This window comes from Oryzias latipes, chromosome 15 (assembly GCF_002234675.1).
Source record: "Oryzias latipes chromosome 15, ASM223467v1".
Lineage (NCBI taxonomy): Eukaryota > Metazoa > Chordata > Actinopteri > Beloniformes > Adrianichthyidae > Oryzias > Oryzias latipes.
Window position 1 is genome coordinate 1,491,070 of NC_019873.2, and position 22,868 is coordinate 1,513,937.

The 22,868-nt window shown below is 43.4% G+C and overlaps 1 protein-coding gene across 4 annotated transcripts in view; it reads left to right on the plus strand.

Moving 5' to 3' along the window:
- The first annotated feature begins 6,981 nt into the window (after window positions 1-6,981).
- Window positions 6,982-22,868, plus strand: part of LOC101165120 (rap1 GTPase-GDP dissociation stimulator 1-like) — a 62,891-nt gene continuing 47,004 nt past the window's right edge. For 2 of the 4 annotated variants that reach the window (XM_020699741.2, XM_011492565.3), the window contains exon 1: window positions 6,982-7,156. In XM_020699741.2, coding sequence (XP_020555400.1) covers window positions 7,144-7,156 — 13 coding nt within the window. In that variant the 5' untranslated portion in view covers window positions 6,982-7,143. The remainder of the gene's footprint in view (window positions 7,157-22,868) is intronic. The other 2 variants (XM_004084335.4, XM_020699740.2) reach the window with 1 other exon arrangement.

A 22,868-nucleotide genomic window follows, 5' to 3' on the forward strand; every position in this document is an offset into this window, starting at 1 on the left:
GGTATGTTTTTAAATGCTTACATGGTCTTTCCCCTCCGTTCCTCTCCGAGCTTCTTCACCTTTCTTCCTCCTCTCGGTCCCTCAGGTCAGCCGACCTGCTGCTCCTGCAGGTACTGAGGTCCAGGGGGGGGCTCTGAGGGGACAGGGCCTCCTCTGTTACTGCTCCCCAGCTGTGGATCAACCTCCCTTTGAACGTTGGAGTTGCCCCCCCCTCACTGTCCACTTTTAAAACCCGTCTTTAAACCAATTTTTATTCTCTGGCTGTTAACCCCAGCAAGACTTAGTTTCTTTCTAAAATCTTTGTGTCTTTGAAACATTATTTTGTTATATTGATGCCTGTTTGTTTTTAGTTTTTAAAGATGTTCAGCACTTTAGTTTCAGCTGTAGTTGTTTTAGAAAGCTTTATAAATAAAGTTGGTATTGTAGCGACCTGGGGGTTAGCGCTGCATCCAGCCCCAAAGGCTCATGGGAAGTGGGGAGCTTTAGGGTGAAACCTTGAGTCAGAGGGTTGTGTACTGAAGTGACCTCCATGCTGTTTGGGCTGTTTGGGAGTGTTGGAATAAACGGGCTTGTTGCTGAAAAGGAATTATTGCCTGGCTATTGGTGATTCCTGCCTGAGTCTGTCTGGGGTTGTGCGGTGTATGGGGCACAAACAGCCCTACCCTGAAGTGTTGTCATGAGCAGTTGACTTTTGCTTCCCCGCTTAAGTGACGGTCCGGCTGGATTGCTACAGTATGGTAAAATAAAATGTAATGTAAATGTAATGTTGCTTTTGTTATATTGTTTATAAATAAGAAATAAATTCTAGACATTAACAACTTTATTTCATAGAGTTCTAATTTCTCATCTGTAAAAAGAAATCTAATGTTTTCATATTTTGTAAACTAAATTTCTTGTCATAAAATTTTAATTTGAAAATTAAAATTTTTTTTGGAAACCAGACACTTTAAAACATAAAACACAAATTTCAGCCCTATTCAGACCGGTCCATGAGAATATTATCTGACTTTAAACGGGTCCGCCACCTGAAAAAGGTTGAGTTCCACTACCCTACGCCCAAACTGAAGGCACCAATGGGGAGCTCGTCTGTAACCTCTGTTTTAGTAGTGGAGGACTACTTCACCCAATTAGTAAATAACTAAACAATAACTAAATAATAACTAAACAAACATACATCATTAATGCCAACTCATGATCCATAACATCAATACAAAATAAATAAATAAACAATACTAATAAAGTCAAAGAGCTAGATTGTAACTAAAATTCCTACATAATTCAGTTTGCCCATCTTTTAGTCTGGGTACCGTGTCCATGCATACAACCTCCCCTCTATATACATATTGGGCGGCATTAGCTCAGGTGGTTGAGCAGGTCAGCCAATGACCAAAGGGTCAATGGCTCAATCCCTGCTCCCCCTGAGTCAATTGTCGTTGTGTCTTTGGGCAAGACACTTCACCCTCCCTGCATCCAGTGTGGCTCCACTGGTGTGTGAATGCAAATGAATGTCCCGGTGATGGTCAGAGGGGCCGTAGGCGTGAGCTGTCAGCCTCTGTCAGTCTGGCCCAGGCCAGCTGTGGCTACAACCGTAGCTACCATCACATAGCATGAATGCTGGAAATACATTTTAAGCGCTTTGAGCGTCTGGAAAAGCACAGAAATCCAATCTTTTATTATTGTTATTATTATTGTTATATACTTGCATGTCAAAATAGCAGCCAGCATCCCTCAATGTAAATATTCAGGTAGTCTTTCACTCTACTCCACTGCTGATCAAAAACCTCCATTTACATATAAATGGAGAGAGTCATTTTTATCCATGATATAAAAGTTGATTAAAGTTGTGGTATGGTACAGTGATCCCTTGCTATAACGCGGTTTACTTTTCACGGTTTCGCTACTTCACGGATTTGCATCGTGCACTGTGTTCTGCATTCTGATTGGCTAAAAAAGTCACTCCGCTTCTTCTCTACCTGTGCGTCAATAATGTTGCAGTTTAATATGTACACGTACGTAAATCAGCTTTCCAAATTACGTACATGCAAATCATCTTGCAATTTCAAGTTTCTCTAAAACCCATAGAAAAAGAGCAACACCAACTGTCAATCACTATGTTCTTCTCCCGAACAAACACACACAGCTGCACCGCGGGCTTGAGAAGGAGAAAACACTGCAGCTTCTCAGACTGAAGAGCATTGAAATACACCTGAGCCACTATTTGTCCGTTTGTACTTTGTATTTTTTTCATGATCATTTTAAATTTTCTCCCGTTTAATTCAATTACTCTCGGGTCGCGGTGGGCGGGGCTTATCTCCGCGATTTGAAGCCTTCTGTTTACAGCGATGTTTCAAATTATTATTTGACAGTACAGTACAGAAGTTATTTGTTGAAAAATAAACGTTTTTAAAGTACTTTGATTTGTGAAACAATTACTTGAGCCTGTAAAATGGTTTGTTCTTTCTTTTCAATGTATAATAGAGTATTTAATTGTTTAATAATTGTTAAAAAAAATAAAGGTTTCTACTTCACGGATTTTGCCTATCACGGGTTCTTTCTGGAACGTAACCCCCGCGAAAAACAAGGGTTTACTGTATTAAAGTTGAACATATTTGGCTTATTTTGTCACTATTTTCTCTCTGTTTGGGAGGGGGGGGTGAACATTTTTCCTCCTCCCTAGGGGTGGAACAAGAGAAAAAGTTTGAAAACCACCGTCTTAAGCCTTTCAGATTAAACATTATCCATATAGATGATTATATAGTACCTTTGGAACACTAAAGAACAATTAAAGAAATGAAATATGAGTCATTTTCACACCCAGAAGTAAGACGACTCGATATCTGAGGCACCGCCTTTTGCTCCTTGTGGGTGTCGCCCATTTCATGACATCAACGTCGGCCTTGGCAGTGTGTCTGCGTTTCGCCCACGAAGATAAACAACATCCAAACTTTTTCACAGATGGATGTGCAGATTGTGCATATAGAAGGAAAGCATGATGCTGATCACCACTAGGTCAGTGGAGAAAGTGGGTGTGTGTGTTAGTCTGGGGGTGGTGCTGGCAGCACAGACTCCTCCTGGAAGGGGTGGTTCCTCACTTTGTGACATCACGATGTGAGAAGCCACTCGTTTTCATGGGTTGAGAGGGGCCCAGATTGAGGTTTTTAGAGTAATTAGAGAAATGTGTGACCAGATCAAAATACTGCTTTGGGGTTGTCAATAGTGAGGAATGACCATCGGAATACACTAAAAATGGACAAAAGGTTTGCATCAGAGGAGTGCAGAGAGCAGGATGGAGTGTGACGCTGGAGCAGATGGGTAAGGTGGGTGAGGGAAACTGATGAGGAGAACTTTAAATTTGATACGCTGAGGGAAGGGGAGCCAGTGAATGTCCTGGAGGACGGGGGTGATGTGATCACGGGAGCGGGTGTGTGTGAGCGGACGGGCAGCAGAGTTCTGAATGTATTGCAGCTTATTTATTATTTTGGAGGATGTACCATAAAGTTTTCTGTTGAAGTAATCTAAATGCGAGGGAATAAAGGCATGAATGATCCTGAATGTTTTTAATCATTATTTTTACTTTAATACAAGTCAACTTGGATCCTTAATGTGAAGGCATCAACAATGTCTGCAAAGCCAGTTTTTGTTTGCAAACAAAAAGCTTTTATTGTTTGACTTTATTTGGTTCAAAGTTTAGCTCATAAAAGATGTGTTGTTATTTCACTGTTTGCAGATAATTTAACTGTTAGTATTTTGTATCTGTTACTAGAATTTTCGATTGGGAGTTAGAGGAAATGCTATTGTGAAAATAACAATATTCCAAAATAAACAGGCAGCTTGAGATGCTGCTGTGCTCCTTTCTGGCCACACAGTGGCGCTGTTTCCTTATTTGTTCATAGTGTGACACCGCACTCTGCTGACAGCAGATTTCAGTGGCATCTTCCTGAGACCCACACAGGACACTCAAATAAAGCCTGTTCTAGTTTTTTTTGGTTCCGTTGCTGACATTTTGTTTTTTAATTATTTTCATTTTAGTTTAATACAATTCAACGAATGTTTCTATCAGTAGTCTTGATGAAAAGGAATAAATGTGGGACGGCATTGTTTCATTTATTGACCTTACACAGGATTGTCACACCCCCATCGCACAAAAACGCTTCAAACAAAAAGAAACCTGATCCCAGACGCCAAAACCAGAATTGTTTCTGCACAAATAAAACATTTTAATACCGCATGTCTAAGCCCCGGCATTTATTCTAAAAATGTGTCGGCTAACAGTCACAATATGCAGACATCAGATGAACATTTCAGGAACATTTCCGGATTTATTGAAATTATGAGAAAAGTTAGGTAAAACCTAAAGCATGAAAAAACAGGTAACTTAACAGAGAAAACTGTTTCTTTCTTAACTTTCTTGCCAATAGTGCCATAGGCACTGGCCTGCATCAGTCCGCCTTTACCACAAAAGCGTTCATCAGTCCAACAAATCCACTGAGAAATGTGATGAAATGCAACTCGGCTCAGAAAACAGCTACGTTAACAGGAACGGTTTCCTTCAGAACATTCTCGGCAGTAATGCCATAGGCCCTGGCCTGCCCCAGTCCAACTCTCCCAGTAACCCTTGTGCTATCCTAGGCACTTTAACGTTGGGAGGTGGGTCATCTAGACCCACTAGACAGTGCTCTGAACCTTTTTTCTTCAATGATTTGTGATCTTCACTGGTGTCCATGGATTACATGAAACCTTTCCACCTTTATCCACCTTTGACATGGTAGGGAGAACACGTCAAGGAAGGGGGGGTCATCTAAAATAGCACTAGGGTTAAAGCATTCATTAGCCTGACAACTCCCCTAAGACGCATGCAGAACTGCAACAACCTCAGAACCCAGGGCTATAGGAGATTACATGAGATTGGATGAAAACGATCGAAAATGAAAAATGAAAACGATAAAGAACGGTACCATTGTCGTCTGAATGATTGCTGCCAGTTCTTCTTTATCTTCTTGTAATGGCAACACAAGTGCTCCCATTGCTTGTTGTGCAGTTTGCAGTTTCACACTCCCAACATGACATGGCTGGCCGTCCTTAAAGCAGTGGATAAGATCGTCTTCAGATCTATCTCATGTATTAATGATTCCGCAATCCTTGAAGAATTTTCTTATCATAACTGGGGTGATTTCTTGCCAGACTGATGCAGTAGATCCAAACAAATGCAGTGCAGGCGCTTTCAAATTCCCGCCAGATATCAACTTCTTATCTTTGGCCCCGAGCATCCAGTTGTCACACATCTCTGGAAGCTTGTAATTGAAGGGCTTGTTCCAAACAAAATCAGCAGGCTGGATATTGTTGTCCTGTTTCATTCATCTGTTTATTGAGGTCACTACCACAGCCTCTTGGTCATCCTGTAGTCTGACCAATTCTTGCTTTGGAATGTATGTAAAATATATAATAGCACAGATCATAGTAAGTGGGAGAGGCATATTAAAATTTAATGGAATGTTAACCCTTGTGCTATCCTATGTGGTCAAGATGACCATTGAAGTGTTCTCCCTACCATGACAAAGGTGGATAAAGGTGGAAAGATTTCATGTAATCCATGGACACCAGTGAAGATCACAAATCATTGAAGAAAAAAGGTTCAGAGCACTGTCTAGTGGGTCTACATCAGTGTTTTTCAACCAGAGATGGTCAGGTGTGCTGTGGGAAATTGCCTTCATTAACTGATCTAAAAACATTTCCCATTTCCAGGATATCAGCTCTTTGTTCATCCAAACAGGCCCTGATAAAACACTGAGTAGTTAGGAATATGAAAGATCATAAAATACTTTTTTCTTTGTGTTTATTTGATTCTATTAAAGACATTTTGATAAGAATGACGGTACCGCGATTTAGTCGTAGCTTCAGCTCTGTTTTCAGAAAAGTCCCGCCCCTTTAACTGTCTCCACCAATCATTCTTGGAGGCTTAATCATCCGTCATCAGTCTGACCAATCAGAAGTGGTTAAAGTCTTCACTTCCTTGTTCTGATTCTGCTCATAAAGTCTCTCAGTTCCAACAAAAATACCAGCTAAAGCTCGTCTTTCCACAGAATCTGGTGTCAGACCGTGGAACAGCCAGGATGAGCTAATTGAGTTACTGCACAGGTGTAGTCACTCCCATCTAGGTGCTGCTAATGAGCAGCCTCCTATAAAAGGGGGGGGGGGGGTTGAGCTGGTTCTCTCTCCCTCATCCTTGGCTGAGACAGCATCAGTGCAAGTATTGTGGCCGTGCTTTTTGCCCTTAGTTTCCCTTGCCTAGATCTTTTTCAGTTTTGGTTCAGTGCTTGTCACAGTTCCTCGTCGCACAGCGGATCTGTGTGCGACCGCCCTGCGCCCCTTCCTCCAGGTGACACCAGCAATGTTTGGTATGTGTGCGGTGGGTGCCTCATCGCCCTGCATGTCCTCTTGTTGCTGAGGTAATGTCCTGCTTCCTGTCTTTCTGGTGTGACTTCACAGGGTCTTGGTGTGGAACCCGCTGCTGCTTATTGCGGGTCTTGTTGCCTTTGTCAGGACTGATCTCGGATGGTTCATGTGTCATCAGCTCCACCTTGCCGCCGGGTCAGCCCCTGAGCAGCGGCGTCCCCTCTGCCCCCGTGCAGTCGATCACGTGGTTGCGCAGGCGCTGACTTTGGGCAGTTGTGGTCCACAGTCATCATTTTCCACTGACTGACATTATTTAGGGATGGCATCTGAAACAACAAATGACTCATGAGCAGGTCACCTGACCCTCCGATCCTCCTAGGGTTCTCACTGGTGTTGATCAACAGATCAAATGCAGAGACAGGAAATAATCATAGGATATAAATGAGGTGTAATAAAATAAAACCCAGATTTTTCACATTGATCAAAGATCATTATTTTGAATTAGATTTCCTGTGTTATGCTGATTGGTTAACAGCGTTAGAAGGCTCCTCTCTGCAAATGAGCAGAGGAGGGGGGAGCAGGCGCAGTGAGAGCAGGAAGGAGGAGTGACACAGGGATAAGTAGCAAGAGAAACGGGGGGAGTTGTAAAATAGGATTAGGGAAAGGACAGCAAGGGCCAGCTGACGCGCACGGACACACAGCGCCGGCACACAGAGCCAGACAGCTACCAGAGTCTGCTGACCAGCAGCCATGGCAGACGTGGGTGAGTAGCTCCATTCTAGCATGTTCTGGAGCCAGTTTCTGAAGGGATGGATGAATGGATGCTGAGAAAAGCAGTAGCCTTACTGATGCCTGACATATGCCGTTTCCACTCTATAACAAATGCCAATAACTGCTCTCAATCCAGCCTCCTGTGAAGATCCAACGTCCCACCTCTCAGAAAGGGGACCTGAGTCACGCACTAACACCATGATGCTGCTTTGACTGAGCTGTCCATAGAAAACAGCTGTAAAGGGCAGATGAACTAAGAGCTCACATTAACAAGCTGGGGACTTTTTCAGTTTTGTCTGTGTCGCCACCTTGAAAGTGTCTTCTCATTCAAAGGGTTGGGGCACGCTCAGGTAAATTTGAAAGGGGCTTTATTGCTTTCTTCCTAAAACATTGCTAAATACGCTCAAAGGCATTCTGATGTAGCTGCTTATGAATCAGCCACAGAGCTGCATCTACACAAGCTATTTTAGTCTGACCCAAGGGATAAGCTCAGGTAATTATCGTCTGTAAGTTTCTCCTCACTGAGTCTGGACTTGGAAAATACCCTGTTTGTTCATGGAGCTGCTGAGTTTCATCAATAGGAAGCTGAGGACGGGATGCTTGAACACGTTGTTCCAGGTTTTTGTTGTTGTGATGGGGTGAGGAAGATGTGGCCACAGATGCTGGTATTGTCTGTCTAAAACAGGGGTCTGCAACCTTCAACAGTTTAGCAGCCATTTTGGCCGGTTTCTCACTGATCGAAAACAAGCAGGAGCTGTGAAGTCTCATTTTACTGCTTTGCACTCATTACATCGTTACTTTTAGAATAGATGATTCATAATTCAAAATAAAAGACTTCCTGTGCCAAACAGGATGGTCCCAGTCCAGCTAATGAACTCCTATGAAAGGTTGTAGACATCTAAAGACAAAAATGGCATTTTCTCTTCTTATACCCTATGGGTCTACTTTGGTGAGCCATCATCTTTTTTCGTACTTACTACTGCTGTTAACCTGAACGTAAACACAACTTCATTAGTTTATGATCCAGAAGACGAAGTGTAAAACAAGTATATTTACTAGTATGTATTTCAGCAACTCCCCTCTGGACAGCTACTAACAGTTGTTGTGCAGTATAAGAAAACATGTGCTTTAAAACCATGAAATAAACTGTTCAATCAGAAAAGATCAAAGCTTTTAACTGAGTTTTACTTAGTATTTGAAATCTGTGCATTCTGGAGAAAAAGTAGAACGAACGAGGCCTCTTGATGTCAGCAGAGATGGAAAAAGCTTTACATCGTTTATCTTACATTACACCCATACATGTATAAACTTGACTGGTCTAAATTAATTGAATTCTAATGAAGTAAACTATAATTTTAAAATTATTTTCGTTTTATTTTCATTAAGACAGAGAGGGGTATGTAGGGGTAAAAGAGCCACATGTGGCTCCGGAGCATCCGATCCAAACACTATGTGGTGAGGTTTGGGTATATGTTGAACCAAAGAGGGAACAATGAAACATGATTTGCAGTAACTTTTAATCATCTTTGAAGAGATTAGAAAACTCTTAGGTAAAATGTGTGTGTGTGCGTGGGGCGGAGGGTCTTAAGTGATGTTTAAGTTGCTGCTCTAGAGGCATTTGGAGATGTGAGCAAGCAAGTTTTTCCTCATTAAAGATACGAGATGTGAGACTGCTGAAGGATTTTCTTCACTTAGACTAAAGTTACAGAAATGTCTGAGCCTACTCCCATCTTTTCTGTGCTTCATACACAATCAAGTCCAGAGGAGAGCAGGTCCAGAGCTTGGTTCAGAGGACGTATAGATCTGCAGTATTTGGTAAAGGCATCAATTCTCTCTGACATACACAACATTCACAGTTGGTCATTTAACAGAAGCTTTTAACCAAAGTGAGAGACGAATGAGGATCATACCAAGGACAATCTGTCTGTGACATTCTAAGTTAGGTACTGTACACACAGCTAAAGGTGGGAAGGGATTTTTTAAACAGTGGTTGTCTTTTTATCCAAGAATTGAGTCAGCTTTGCTGCAAAGTTAGTTAGTCATTGTGTAACACAGAAAGGAATAGGCTGCATGCCTGTGATCATCAGCTGGTGGTGCAGGGATCAAAATTAGTTGGATGGTTTATAGACCCGGATGAGCGAGTTCTGGACATTTAGCTAAAAGTGACCACTCTGTAGCTGATTGCTATGGTTACAACTGCAATGCAAAAAATCTGTCTTCTTTGTTTTATTACTGGGTGGTAGACTCATGACAACCTTAAGCATGTATTTCAAGGGACTCCCAGGTCCATATGGTCCAATGTGACTCAAAACCATTCAGCTCTTTGTTTGGTCCCTTATTTATTTCTCTGAAGAGCTCCTAAAACTTTCTTACCAGTTCTCTTGCCAGTTTAATTCAGAATTGAGAAAGCCTATTGGATAAGAGCAGAAGCATCTGAAACTTATGACAAAGGTGGATAAAGGTGGAAAGATTTCATGTAATCCATGGACACCAGTGAAGATCACAAATCATTGAAGAAAAAAGGTTCAGCGCACTGTCTAGTGGGTCTAGATGACCCAACCCCCAATAGTAAAGTGTCTAGGATAGAACAAGGGTTACAGGCTAAAGTCACAACTGCCCTTACGGGTGGATACGGGCTGCTGGGAAAAATGGGCAAACCTCTGCGGGGCACGCGGGTGGTCTGTACCTCACCTGTACGTCATAAATGCGTGTCATTTATGTATAGGTGCCTGTGACTAAAGCTTAAGGGATATTGACAATGGAAACAGGAGACCTCAGCTACAACCTGGTTACAGAACACCCAATCCCATCTATTCTTTGACAGGAAACTTGATGGATGTTTTGGAGTATTTTCAGATGGACTTGATTTTTTTTTCCTTGTTTATATTCCCAAAAATATCCTGTTGGAGGGACTTTAGGTGATAGTGTTAGAATGTCCTGAGTTTCAGATCTGGCTTCTGCGTCAGCTACTTCTGGGTTGGCATTATAAAGCATTACAAGGAATCGACTGAAACTGCAATCAATAAATCAAGAGCCCTCACTAAGAAAATATGAGATATGAACTACAACTGACCCATTCCTCTTTTTAGACCACTGATGAACCAGAGATAATCAGGTATCGGAATCTTAATTCCGATTACCTGGAGATAAGAGAAACAGAACCTGACCATTCTTCAAATTTTCCTTTTTGATCAAAGTAATTTTACATGGTCTGGCTCGGTTTGGGGGGGTGGTCCCTTTGCCTGTGCTGGGGGGGTTGGTGGGGGGCCCTGCTCGCAGGGGGTGAGGCCCAGCGGCACTGGATGGGCTGCCCATCTACACCTGGGGCTGGGATCAACCCTTCCCTGGCTCTGGGACGACCCTCTTGGGGCCCCCGGTCGCTCTGTGTGTCTGGGGTCTGAGGTGGGGCGGGGGGGGGGGGGGGGGGGGGGGGGGGGGGGGGGGCTTGTCGGCCCTGTCCTGTGGGGGGGGCTTTCTTGGGGGGGGGGCACTATTGGTACGGGACCTTGGGGGGTTGACGGGTCGGGGTCTCCGCTGAGGCAATCTGCAATTGCCTCGGCCGGTTGGCTGCCTCGATCCCGTTGAGGCCTGACCAGAGCTCTTCCAGGGCCAGCGCTTGGGGGTGGGGGCCTGGACTTGCTCCGGGGGGGCGGCGCTTTCTGGCTCCTCTCTCTCTGTGTGGGGTGGGTGATGCCGGGTGTCGGCGCCTCCGGGGATGGGACCCCTGGGCTGAGGGGACCTGGCCCCTATGCTGGGGGGGGCTGGGGGACGGCTGTTTGACCAGCTGTCCCCAACTTACCCCCTTCCTCATATAATCTCATTGTAGGGTGATGGGGTGGGGGGTTTAGCCTGCGATGCACCTGGGGGGGGAGCTACTTGGCAGTGGTCCCCCTCCCATGGTTGCCGTATGGAGTGGGCCCCCCCTCTCTCGGTTTTATTTGCACCTTAGACATGAAGGGGCCTTGGTAGGGGGGGGTGCTTGGACATCACTGCCAGTAAGCAGCAGATGTCCTCTTAGCACCCTACCCGCCAATTTTAACCGCACCTTAGACATTTAGGGCCCCTTGGTGGGGAGGGTGAGGGGACATCACTGTGAATAATCAGGAGATGTCCCCTCAATGCCCTACCCGCCAATTATAACTGCACCCCCCTTAGTACACACACCCTTTACTCCTCAAAATATACATTCAAACATAAACACACACACACATACACACACACACCCTTACAAACACACACACACGCACACATTTTGCAAGGAAGGTGGGACCTAGGACCATCTGTCCCCTACCCCATCCCTGGTGGGGGGTACTGGGCCCTTGGCAACGGTGGCCGTGGCCCCTGGGTGCCAGCGGTGCTCTCGCCGCACAGGTAGAGGGTTCACATTACACCTGAGCCGGGGGTGTCGGTATCCCTGTGGGGTGGGTTCTGGTCCTTGCCCCTGAGCGCTGGGCCCCGCAAAATTTCCAACTCTGGCCGAGCCTGGTCGGGCCATGTTAACAACACCCCTCGTGGGCCCCCCTTTTCCTCGGGGGGCTCCCCTCCTGGGCCGGGGCGGCTGGCCCCTGCCTTGCTCCTTCCTGGACCAAACGTGGGCCGGGTGGGTGGCTGCCTGGAGTGCGGAGCGGGTCTCCCTTGGGGGGTCCTGGCTCATACCTGGGGTTGGGGCGGGGGTGATGCCCAGAACTCCTGGGTAGTGATGGGGTGCTCGTCTGGGGCTGTGGGCGCCCTTCTCGGATGGGGCCCTGCGTTGGGCCCTCCCGGTGCGGCGGGGGGGCTGCTCTCCTGGTTGGGCTAGGGCGGCGCTCTCTTTCCCCCACATGCCTCCCTGCTCTCTGGCTCTGGGGGCCTCGCGGCGGTCCAGCTGGGCCTGGGTGGCGGATGTGGTCGCCCGGGGGGCGGTTGTTCTCTGCCTGCTGCCGTGTGGCGTTGGGGGGTTCTGGCTGCCGCTGCTGCTGCGGCGGGGGTCTTGGTGTGGGGATGGCTGGGCACTCTCCTTCCTTCTTTTCACATTCCATCATCCATTTTAGAAGAACATAAACACTCAATTGAGCACAGGTGTTAGCTCACCTTTTGCACTAATAGTTTGCATGATTGAATGAATGAAATATTTCACAGTAGTTGGTTTGAAGGCATATGTATGCGTGTGTGAACACTATCTACATTTTTGCAGCTAGCAGGTGTGTTGATAACATTTTAGTGTGTGTGTGGACAGGCCTCGCCCTTTGAGATTTGTAGTACATTAGAACCTTACCGTAATTTTTTTTTTTTTTTTTTTTTTTTTTTTTTTATACACTGTATTTTATCCCACGAAGGGAAATTCTTTCTCCGCATTTGACCCATCCCCTTGGGGAGCGGTGAGCTGCAGCCGAAACCGCGCTCGGGAGGCAGTAGCGTTAAGGGTCTTGCCTAAGGACCCTCACTGGGTGATGTTAACTGCTCGCCATTGATATGGTAATTGCCCCCAGTACCATTGCTCATTCCCCTCCGGGAATCGAACCCTGGTTTCCTGCATGGTAGCTTCCCACCTTACCAACCGAGCTTACCCAGCCGTCTAATGATAAACATCCAGTAAACTTGTTGCTTTACGCTGCTTCATGGTCTACCCCCCCCCCCCCCCCCATATTATCACCCTTTTACCCCCCCCCCCTCTCTAACATCCCTCTCTCTTCTTCCCTTCTTTCCTTTTCCGTCCGGTCCAACACCAAAGATTTTCAAACTTGATTGAAATTAATAAAGTTTGGCCTCAATTACAAAAGGGGTTTATTCAGACATACCTCTGGTTTGTCTGAAGATTAATAACCCCTATTGTTAAAGTAAAATATGTCCAACACAGGAGGCCCTCAGTCCTCATCTGCCTGCCCAGCTGTTGGACAGGACAAGTTACAAAAAAAAAAAAGCAAATACTGTATCGATCAGGAAACTCAAGACCCCTTCGTGCGGCTCTGCGGCATCAAACTGCGTGTAGCTGCTGATGTTATTTTCCAGCAGAACTTGGAACCTGTCTACACCGCTGTTTCAGTGACCATGTACTGTGCTTACTTGGGCAGCACACTTGCCTGACCTAAACCTAATAGAAACTCTAGGATCTGTTGTCAAGAGCATAGGAAGGAACAGCTTACAGAAACTTGACAGAAGTACCTTTTTTTTTTAAACCTACTCCAATGAAAATTGTGTTTTATGGTGCTTTTGTGTTTACAATTGCATTTCTGAGTATTTATTTTTTCAAATCATGATGATTCAGGAGCAAGTGTGAAAAATATGCAGTTTGAAAAAGCTTGGAGCTGTGATGTAGAAACTACAGCTGGCAGGCCACAAGCTCCCTGCTCCGCACTATTCTAATGCATCAACTCGTAAATTACCATGTACGTCTCCTTTTTCCTTGCAATTTTTGTTGCAGCGCAAACATTAGGTTGGGAGTGTGAGGGGCTGTAAGACAACAGGAGTAAACTGATGGATGACAGGAGCTCAGAATAAATTTTGTTTTTTCATTGTTTGACAGCACTTATCTGCTACCTACAATTGGTAGAGAAGAGGCTCAATGCCCAAAACGTTGCAAATCCCACAAATCTCGCTCCAGCTTTCTCTGTCACAGCTCAGGCGGATGAGCAGGTCGTCCAATGATCAAAGGGTCGGCGGTTCGATCCCTAGTCAACTCTCGTTGTGTCCTTGGGCAAGACACTTCACCCTCCTTGCATCCAGTGTGGCTCCACTGGTGTGTGAATGCATATGAATGTCCCGGTGATGGTCAGAGGGGCTGTAGGCGTGAACTGCCAGCCACGCCTCTGTCATCACCAAGTATGAATGAGGAGTGAATGAATAATGGACACATTGTAAGAACTTTGAGCATCTGGAAAAGCGCAGATAAATCTAATCCATTTTTATTCTTCTTATTATCATTCTTCTTATTATTATTATTATTATAATTATTATTACTTTATGTCATAGAATTTCAGTTGGGCAGAAAAAGGCAATTTTTAAATTCTCCTCCGTAATCATGACAGTTGGTACTTCCTTTTTATAAAGAGGACACTTTCCAAAAATCCCTACCAAATCCGAGTCCCTGATTGGTCAAAGTTCAGCATTTTCATAATTCAGCGACAATGCTGAATATTCCAGCGTGCGATCGATGAACGCCCGATTTGTACGTAGAGCCCACGACCAGACAAAAAGATTTACGTATTGACGTGTGAATGCAATCATTCTAAAAGCAGAATCCTGAAATTGGGATTGACGTGCATTTACATGGACTTCTCATTGAGAGTGGATGGTTGAATGTGAGTCAACGCGCGGGGGGTGGGGGTGGGGGTGATCGCAGCATCACAGTTCTCTGTAGCTATGAATTTAATAGTCATGAAAACAGAAGCATATTCGTGAAGTTTTTCTTTTATCAAGAATTTACTATGTTTAATATGCTATAGTGCTAACATGACGCACAACAAAACATTGAATTAATACAATTTAGACTTTTTCTGATATTGATTTTTGTAAGAGTTTGTCACAGTTTTTTGCTGTTGTTCTGGCATTGTACGTCTGACCTTAGGTCAAACCTGCAGGAACATCTAATCCTGGAAAGATTGTGGGGGGATTAGCACCTTAATGCCTCAGACTACCAGCACTGTTAAACTTTTGGTGTTATGGAGAGACTGGTCTGATGACAATCAGCTGACAATATAGCTGACGTCAGAGAGGAGTGAACATCATTTCTTTAGTTTTCATCTTTGTTTTGATAACCCTGGACTGGACTACAGGACAAACATTCATGGCATGGTAGGCATGCACAATTAATCGCACATTTATCATTGCACACATCATAGCGATATGTGCAACACACATATCGCAAAAGTCTGTGAAAATTCCAATAAATGGTTACCTTAAATGTGCTAAAACAATCTTATGACTAGGGGGGGTGTCAAAATATCGATATGGTGATGTATCGCGATATTTAGTCCCATGATTGATTCATGCGTTTTCATCAAGTATTGATCTTTTATTTAAGTTTGAAGACCATGTAAAACGTTATATTCATTATCCTTTGGTAAGACGCTTGGCTGTCGCGGGCGGACGAAGAAGAATACACTTTCACATAAAAATGGCGGTGGAAAAAAACAAGGAATATCGTGAGAGCATCAAGTTGAAAGACGCACCGGCAGTATTGAAGTCCAAAGTATGGACTCACTTTGGATTTTACAGCAGTGCAGATGAGACTAGGCTGGAGAACCCTGTGCAATTGTTTTTCAAAAGTTTGGAACACTGGATACAACCAACATGCACAGCCACTTGTCGCAGCATCACCCGGAGTTGTGTGAGAAAGCCGTGGCCGTTGCTGGCTTGAAGCCGACACAGCCCGGCATGAATGCCTTTTTCCAGGCGGAGCTACCACCGTCTTCTGCGAGAGCAGAGGCAAAAACAAACAACGGGAAAGCTGTTTACACGTGCAAGGGGCTCCGTCCCTACAGCGAGGTGGAGAACGAGGGATTTTGTTTTTGATGAACGCATTAGAGCCTGGCTTTGACATTCCCTCTTGGAAATACTTTGCTGAAAAAATAATCCCTGAACTGTACGCCCAGACCAGAGCTAAGGTCGAGATGGTGCTGGAGACAGCAGAAAGAGTGGGGCTCAAGTGTGACAGCTGGACCTCCAGGGCCACAGCTTCCTGCATGACGTTCACGGTGCATGTTATTGACGAGGACTGGGAAAGGAAGTTGTATGTCCTACAAACCTGAGCAATGCACAAATTTCACAGCGGTGCACACATTTCAGATGTACTGAAAGCAGCCGTAGGTGAGTGGCGTCTTGAGGCTAAAACGCCAGTGGTCGTCACTGACAATGCATCCAACATGTGTGTCGTAATGGAGCAAACAGGCTGCCAACATGTCAGATGTTTTGCCCATGTTTTTAATCTTGCACCCCAACGTGCTGTGAAAGTAACTTCTGGTGCCAAGGCTCTTGCAAAAGTGAGGCGGGTCTCAACATTCTTCCACAGAAGCACATGTGGAGCAGAAGCCCTGAAAGGAAATCACAAACTCCTTGGCCTCCCTAATCACAGGCGGGTCACAGCAAAAAAGTTAATACCAAGGTGACTGGCAGCTTTTTGACTTATTCAATTTTTATCCTTTTTACAGCAATTTTAAACTAAATAATGGCATGTTCATGTTCACTATTGTTTACACTAAAATTTACAGATATTTCCAAATTTAAATTGTCATTGTTTGTCAAAGACAGAGTATTGCAGATTTCAGCGATGTTACACAAAAGTGTTTTTATGCATTGCACCAGATTGGACATAAGCTGTTTTTTTATCACCGATTTTAACACTGGTAACAAAATAATTTTAGAAGTTTTATACATATATTAATTATAGAAGACTTATCCCACCGACTGAAATGAACTCCTACACAGGCAGGATCTACATAACCAACATTCATGGAGAGAAGTGTGAAAACATAAACTATGCCCATATTTGTGCTAGATTGAATTAGCAGTTGAGTTTGATGAATGTGTGCTTCTTAGAGTGTACCTTGATCACAGTGAAGGCTCCAGCAAAAGCAGGAGGCCCGGCACCCCACACCTCAGGGCCACAAATGTTTTTAAAGTAATGACTAATCTGAAGTTATCTGTCCCATCAGCCTCTTATCGCAGCTGCAGCATGCTGTATAACCATTACAGCTCATTCAACAATTAGGAGTTTAGTTTAGACCTATTTCAGTTTTGGTCATGGACCAAAACTAAAACCAGAAAATCTTTTGGTCGTGGACATCATTGTGGTCGTTTTGGCACTTGACAAAAACCTCTCCACCGAAGGCGTTGACTAAACTAATGTTCACTTTGGTGACCTCATCATTTTAAGTTCTGGGCATTTCACAAAAATGCAGTGAATGCATGAACCTTGTATACCTGTATTAAAATTTGGTTTATAGAATGTCACATTATGACTAACTTTTAAAAAACAATGTATATCGTAGAATCTGCCCCCCCCCCGTCTTTCCTTCCTGTTTTTCTTCACACGCCTTCTCAGCCAGCAGGAGCGTGTGCAGCTGCAGGGGGCGCCAATTCGCATGTTTCGAAACGTTCCAAACATCGTGATATTTAACAGATAAAAGAAAACCATAGTGCCGCGGATTTTTTTCTTCTCCAGGTGGTGACCTGGCGCCCCTCATGAATTACCGCCCCGTGCATCCGCCGGACTGCCTTTGCCTAAAACTGCTACTGGGTTATCACCACCCACCTGTCGTCTGCTACTTTGGTCTTCCTGATTTGTTCCTCATAACTTAATAAATACTTTAAGTCATTCTTTGTCAGCAAGTTTTCAAAATCGAATATAGAATTTGGTATTCTATGATGCAGTCATGAATACAAATGAAATGACAGCACTGCTGAAACACTTTGATATTTGGTAAGTCAAGACCTCCTTCGTTACTTGGTAACTGCAGAGAGCTGAGTGGTCTGTGTTTACTCCAAATTCATCCACTGAGCCAGTGCTTCTTAAATAGTGGGGCGCGCAGTAGTGGTGGTTTTAGGCACAGGTAATACGGGCAATTGCCCGGGGCGTAATTTAACGGGGGGCGGTGGTGACAGCGGCTCAGTGCTTGAAAAAAAATCTGGTCCAATATTGGTTTCCTATTATCTGTTCTATCACAGAGTTTGTAACAGCCTGAAACTGTGAACTGCCGTCCCTGCAGCTGCTCCTGTCTCCCGTCACACATCTTTTTATCTTTATCCACCTTTGTCATGATAGGGAGAACACATCAATGTAAGGGTGGGGTCATCTAAGATAGCACAAGGGTTAATAAGAGATGTGAGCCCTTAACATAATTACAGCAAGGAATTCCACCTGAATAGATCATGTTTGATCTTATTAAATAATGGACAAAAAATTGCTATAAACATCTTAAAGGTAGGGGTTATGAAAATATCCAGATATACAAAACCTTCTGGAGACTATAAAAAAGGAGGTGGAGTTATAGTAACTGAATTATGGCACCTGAAGGGCATAGCCCTAGATTTGTTAAAGTTTACTCTACAGTTGGGATCTAAAGTTTTGGCAACCCAGTTAAAAAGTTATATTACAGTGCAGAAAGATACCAAGGTAAAAAAAGGAAAAATCCTCAAAAGGTGTCTATGTAATACAGAATGTAAAATCACTTTTCAAAATAACAGAAAACAAAACCCTTTTCTGCATCCTCACCACAAAATACATCATTTGAAGTTGGCAAATGAACAAAGGAAAAAACCGGATGCAATTTGGAGACAGGTTCTGTGGAGCGACGAGGTTACAATGAAATTTTTTGGCGGGAATGAGCGAAGGTACGTTTGGAGAAGGAAGGGCACAGACTTTAATGAAAAGAGTCTCTGTCCAACTGTCAATCATGCTCTGGAGTTGTATTGCAGCCAGCGACACATAACATTTCATGAGGAGAAGGAAGAATGGATCAAACCAAATTTTAGCAAATTTTGGACACTGACTTGATGGCATCTGTAAGAAAGCTGAAGTTGAAGAGAGGATGACTTTTACAAATGAACAATGATCCTAAACACCTCCAAAGCCACACTGGCACACATTAAGGGGCAGAAAGGAAGGTTTGGCTGCGGCCTTCCCAATCAGCTGACCTCAATGTGATAGAAAATCTATGGATAGACCTGAAAAGGGCCGTGGGTAAAACATGGATGAAGAAGAATGGATGAAGATGCTTCAAACAAGAACTGAGAGAGTCTTGGCTGGCTACAAAAAGTCTTCACAAGCTGATGTAGCCCACTTATAAAAAGCATTTATTTTTGCTACAGGTTTTTAAAGGGTTAATTTTCCTACTGGCAATTAAAGGGTTAATTTTTCATTTGCGGTAGAGATGGTTTGGCCCTCCAGGCATACCATGCAGGGCTCTGTGGAGGGTGCCATCTTGTGTCTGCGTGTTTTTTTCTTGCAAGCACGAGGCAGAGAAGGAGCTGCGTGACCAGCAGAGAAAGATCGGCAGTGTTATAGACGGAAGAAGAAGTTGAAGAATTAAAAGAAGCTACTTTTTGTTTTTTGAGATCGGTTACGTTGTGTGCCGAAAGAACATTTTCAGAGCGGCTACGTTGTGAACGTGTCGTGTTTAAGAATTCTTGGAAACTCCAGTGAGTAGGAAAGAGTTGTATATGGAGTTGACGGTTATGTTTTAAATTAAATTCTGTTAAAAAGGGGAACAAAACAATTCGGAGTATGTAGAAAATGTTAATTTGTGTATTAACTGTGTTATTAATGTTTACTTTATTTGATTTCTTTCTGGTATAAATATGCGTGAATATGTAATTTTTGAAAAGTTAATTGAAAAGGTGGTTGAAGTATTCATTGTTTAAAAAGAATTGTATTATACCATGGTTATAATAATTTTATTCGTTAAAACTTTATTCATACAGTTATTTTTTCAGATTTGTGGAAAGGGAAATTCCTTTTACTAATAGTAATACTTGTTAAAAGGATTACTGAATTTTTTGTTTGTAAATTGGTTTTGGTGAACTACTAAAAAAAAGAAAACCATAAAAACAATTTCCAAATTACAGGGAAAAGATACTGAGTTTATTGAAAGATGAGATCTCACTTGAAATATAGATTATAATGTGTCTGATTTATTCTGTACTATGTGCAGAATTGTTTTGATGACCCTCAATTGTAGCTCGGACTACAATTCTTCGTTGGAAGTCGATGGCGAGCCAGGCGTAGAACGAGAGTATCCTGTTGAAGATTGAAGTACAGTGTGGCCAGCTGTTACTGATTCCCATCAACAGGATTGAACCCAATCTGACAGGACAAGAGATAAGGAATATACCTATACACATTCATTTATCCTACCCGGGTAGAGAACAAATTGAGTGCACAAACAAGACAAAGGACAATTTATTTTATACTATTTTTTTATAAAGCTGATTTATTTTGTAAAAGAAATTCAGTTTTAGGAACAAATTATTGTTTATGTTGTTTTTCTATTTTGTGTTGTGAAAGGTAATGGAATAAACCTGCCCTCTGTTATTTAAACACATTGTTGTTTTTTTTCTTCTCTTCGTAAATAGGACCTAGTAACTTTGTGTAGCTTTTGCTGGTTAAGTTGACACAAGTGCTACATAAAACTTGGCGAGCCAGCCAGGAGAGATTTAAGTATTTAAATCTTTAAAGAGTTAAATCAAAATACAGTTGGGCAGTTTTATTACAGAACCTTAATTTTTCTGATTTTCCTGCTTGCACAATGGAGGTTGTAGCAGCTGAAAATGTGAAAGTACCAAACGCACTGCTTGTTAGTGGATTAACAGGTGCAGTGACAGACAATGAGGTAATTGAGTTTTTGCAGATGTATGGTCCAATTTCAAGAGTAGTGAAGCTTAGTAGTTCTGACCCCGATTTTAAGAATACTGCTATAGTTGAGTTTCAATCAGGTCATGCTGTTGAAGCACTTCAAGAGAGGTTACCATGCCAGCGACCCACTTCTGATCCAGACGTCTCTCATGGTATTCAACTTTTGTCCACCTTGTACAGTACCAAGCTAACTTCTGATCTAACTCAGTCATATTTGGCAGAGCTTAAGGGAGTTGCAAAGACGAGTGGCACAGAATATGAGCAAATATTGCTGGACGAGCTAGCTAAAATCCAGAAATCTGCGAATGGGAAAATCTTGGGATCTCTTGTTCAACCCACAGAATCTCTAACCCTTTCTCCTGATTCTGGCAATGATGTCGCCATTGTAGACTCAAATCTTGCTCAGACCAGTCAGACGGCTGATCCCATCGGAGCCAACCTTCGCAATGTACAATCAGTCATTGCAGACCTTGACTTTAAAGCTTCACCTTCCACTGAGAAACCTACCTATGCTTTGACATCCGAACAGATCAGCCCACCTGAGGTTCAGAGGCTTGTGGTTGAACATGTTGTGAAAGGCAGCGAGATACCACAGTCACCTCACGGGTCTTCTAAACTCAGGCCATTTTCTGGAAGGGTTCCATGCCCTAATTTAGAAGTTGATTATGACACTTGGCGTGGTCATGTCGAATTCTACCTTGCTGATCCAACTATTTCTGAGAAGCAACTTGTCAGAAAAATTATAGAAAGTCTCCTGCCCCCTGCTGGTGGCATTGTGAAACAGCTTGGGCCTCTGTCCAGGCCACAAGATTTTTTGAGCCTTCTTGATTCAGCTTATGGCACTGTTGATGATGTTGATGAGCTTTTTGCAAAGTTTCTTAACACCAATCAAGACGCTGGTGAAAAGCCGTCTATATATTTGCATCGTCTTCAAGCAACCCTGAGTAAAATCGTGAAAGGTGGCGGCATTTCTTCTAGTGACTCTGATCGCCAACTGTTAAAACAGTTCTGCAGGGGATGTTGGGATAATGGCTTAATTACAAGCCTCCAACTGGAACAAAAGAAACTTAACCCACCACAGTTTTCTGAGCTGTTACTTTTATTGCGCACAGAGGAGGATAAACAATCTGCAAAGTCCAGCCGGATGAAGCAGCACCTTGGGCTCTCAAAGCTAAAAGTTCAGTCTCACCCACAGAATGTGTACTCAGGTACAGGGGCAACCGCATCATCTTCATCTGATGATCCAACTCCAGCTGTAACAAAAAAGTTACAAAAGCAAATTGCAGAGCTTCAAGCGCAGCTAAGCTCCTTAAAGGCCAGTATGAATGAGCCTTTAAACAAAAAACAACACACTAAAGCAGTAACTGCAAAGAAAAGTGTGATGAAAGAGAGTGCAGATAACCTTCCACAGTTCAGTACCAACTTTGGCAACAGTAGTAAAAAACCACGTGCTGGATACTGTTTTAGATGCGGGGAAGATGGACACATAGCTCCATCATGCTCTAACGACCCCAACCCGCAAGTTGTTGATGCTAAGAGAAAGCAATTGAAGGAAAAACAAAAACTCTGGGATGAACAAAATAAATTCGATTTAAACTAATCTCAGTTCCAGTTGTGGGGCAAACTGGAGCTGATGTGATTGAGAGTCCCAAAAACAAAGCTGCCTTGAATATGACGACTCATGCATCCAAACCAAAGCATCAGTTTAAAATACCCAGAGGTTTAGTTGGTAGAAAATGCACAACCAATATCACTGTAGGAGGTGTGAACTGCAACTCATTGTTGGACACTGGGTCCCAAGTGACTACTATATCAGCCTCATTCTATAATAAGAACTTGTCAGATCAGCCCATTGAACCCATTGACTCTCTTGATGTTGAAGGTGCTAATGGACAAGCTGTTCCATATTTGGGCTTTGTTAAAGTTAACATTTGTTTCCCAAAGGACTTCATTGCCACACAGCCTGATGTTTCTACCTTGGCACTAGTTGTTCCTGATTTGAGATCCAGCACAGACTTGCCAGTTTTAATTGGTACAAACACACTTGATGTATTGTACCAAGAGCACTGTCATAGCAAAGCTATATATGACATTTCTACTGTCTATGGCTATAGGCAGATTTTGAGTACTCTTGCACTTCGAGACAGGGTAAATCATACTGGTAATATTGGTCTTGTAACATTAAGAGGCAACGCATCACAGGTCATTCCAGCTAAATCAAAAGTTTTTCTGGAAGGATTTTTCAATGCCAAAGCTACTGTAAGTGGCAACGTGGCTGTTGTCGAGCAACCAAGTACAGCCATTTTACCTGGGGGAACTTTTGTTGATTGTTGTCTAATCACAGTACCACCTCATAATCCACAGAAAGTCCCCGTGT